Source organism: Brugia malayi, assembly GCF_000002995.4.
Source record: "Brugia malayi strain FR3 genome assembly, contig: Bm_v4_Chr2_contig_001, whole genome shotgun sequence".
NCBI classification, from domain to species: Eukaryota; Metazoa; Nematoda; class Chromadorea; order Rhabditida; family Onchocercidae; genus Brugia; species Brugia malayi.
In genome coordinates, this window is record NW_025062476.1 from 4,223,272 (window position 1) to 4,224,027 (window position 756).

At 27.6% G+C, this 756-nt stretch overlaps 1 protein-coding gene across 1 annotated transcript; it reads left to right on the plus strand.

Annotated features, from left to right (window-relative positions):
- Positions 1-200: 200 nt before the first annotated feature.
- Positions 201-491, plus strand: Bm2792 (Uncharacterized protein; the record flags this gene model as incomplete). The annotated part of the gene is made up of 1 exon (XM_043078353.1): positions 201-491. The coding sequence occupies one exon, from the start codon at positions 201-203 to the stop codon at positions 489-491; it is 291 nt and encodes a 96-aa protein (XP_042934287.1).
- Between the last annotated feature and the right edge of the window lie 265 nt (positions 492-756).

Consider the following 756-nt stretch of genomic DNA (forward strand, 5'->3'; position numbering starts at 1 on the left):
GGCTTTTCAAATGAATTCTCTACGAAATGCGCAATTCTTTATGTTGAATAATTTTTGAGATTGTCGCAAATATCTTTTAGCTAAAGAAGAGAAGACCAGAGGAATATTGAAAAATTAGATGAAAGTAGCTAAGCAATTAAATGAATTATCGTTAATTAAAGATTATCAATTGAAGGAATACTTTTTTTTTTTAGATAATTATGGTAAATTTTGTGATTGTGGAAGTACCACAAGGTATTATTTTGGTTTTATCATCGATGCAGTATGCAAGTTTCGCAGGATCTGAATTACTGGGAGATTTATTTGACATCCTTTCATTGCTCAATTCTTGCGTTACATTTGGTCTTTTTTGTTCTATGAGTAGTCGTATACGACATGCATTTGCTCGAGGATTTTTTCCATTTAGTCACAAATTTTTCCAACAAATTATTCATAGGTTTGTTTGCTTTTTTTCCTTCTTTTTTTTTTGTTATTTTAGTTTACAAATTTGAGAAAAACACTGATTATCTTTTCAAAAGATTTATTCGCCTTATATTGTGAGTGAATACATTTATTGTTATCAAAATTATATTTGGAAAATACAATTGAAAGAAATGATAATATCATTCCTATTTACTTGAAATCTTTTTAAATAGCTATTTCAAGAGTTGCAGAAAGCACTTTTTCTTTATCTTGCTTAGTAAGATAAGCATCGAACTTTTATAATTGTGATGCAAATATCATTGTTTACTTTTGGGTCCAAATTTATTCTGAATA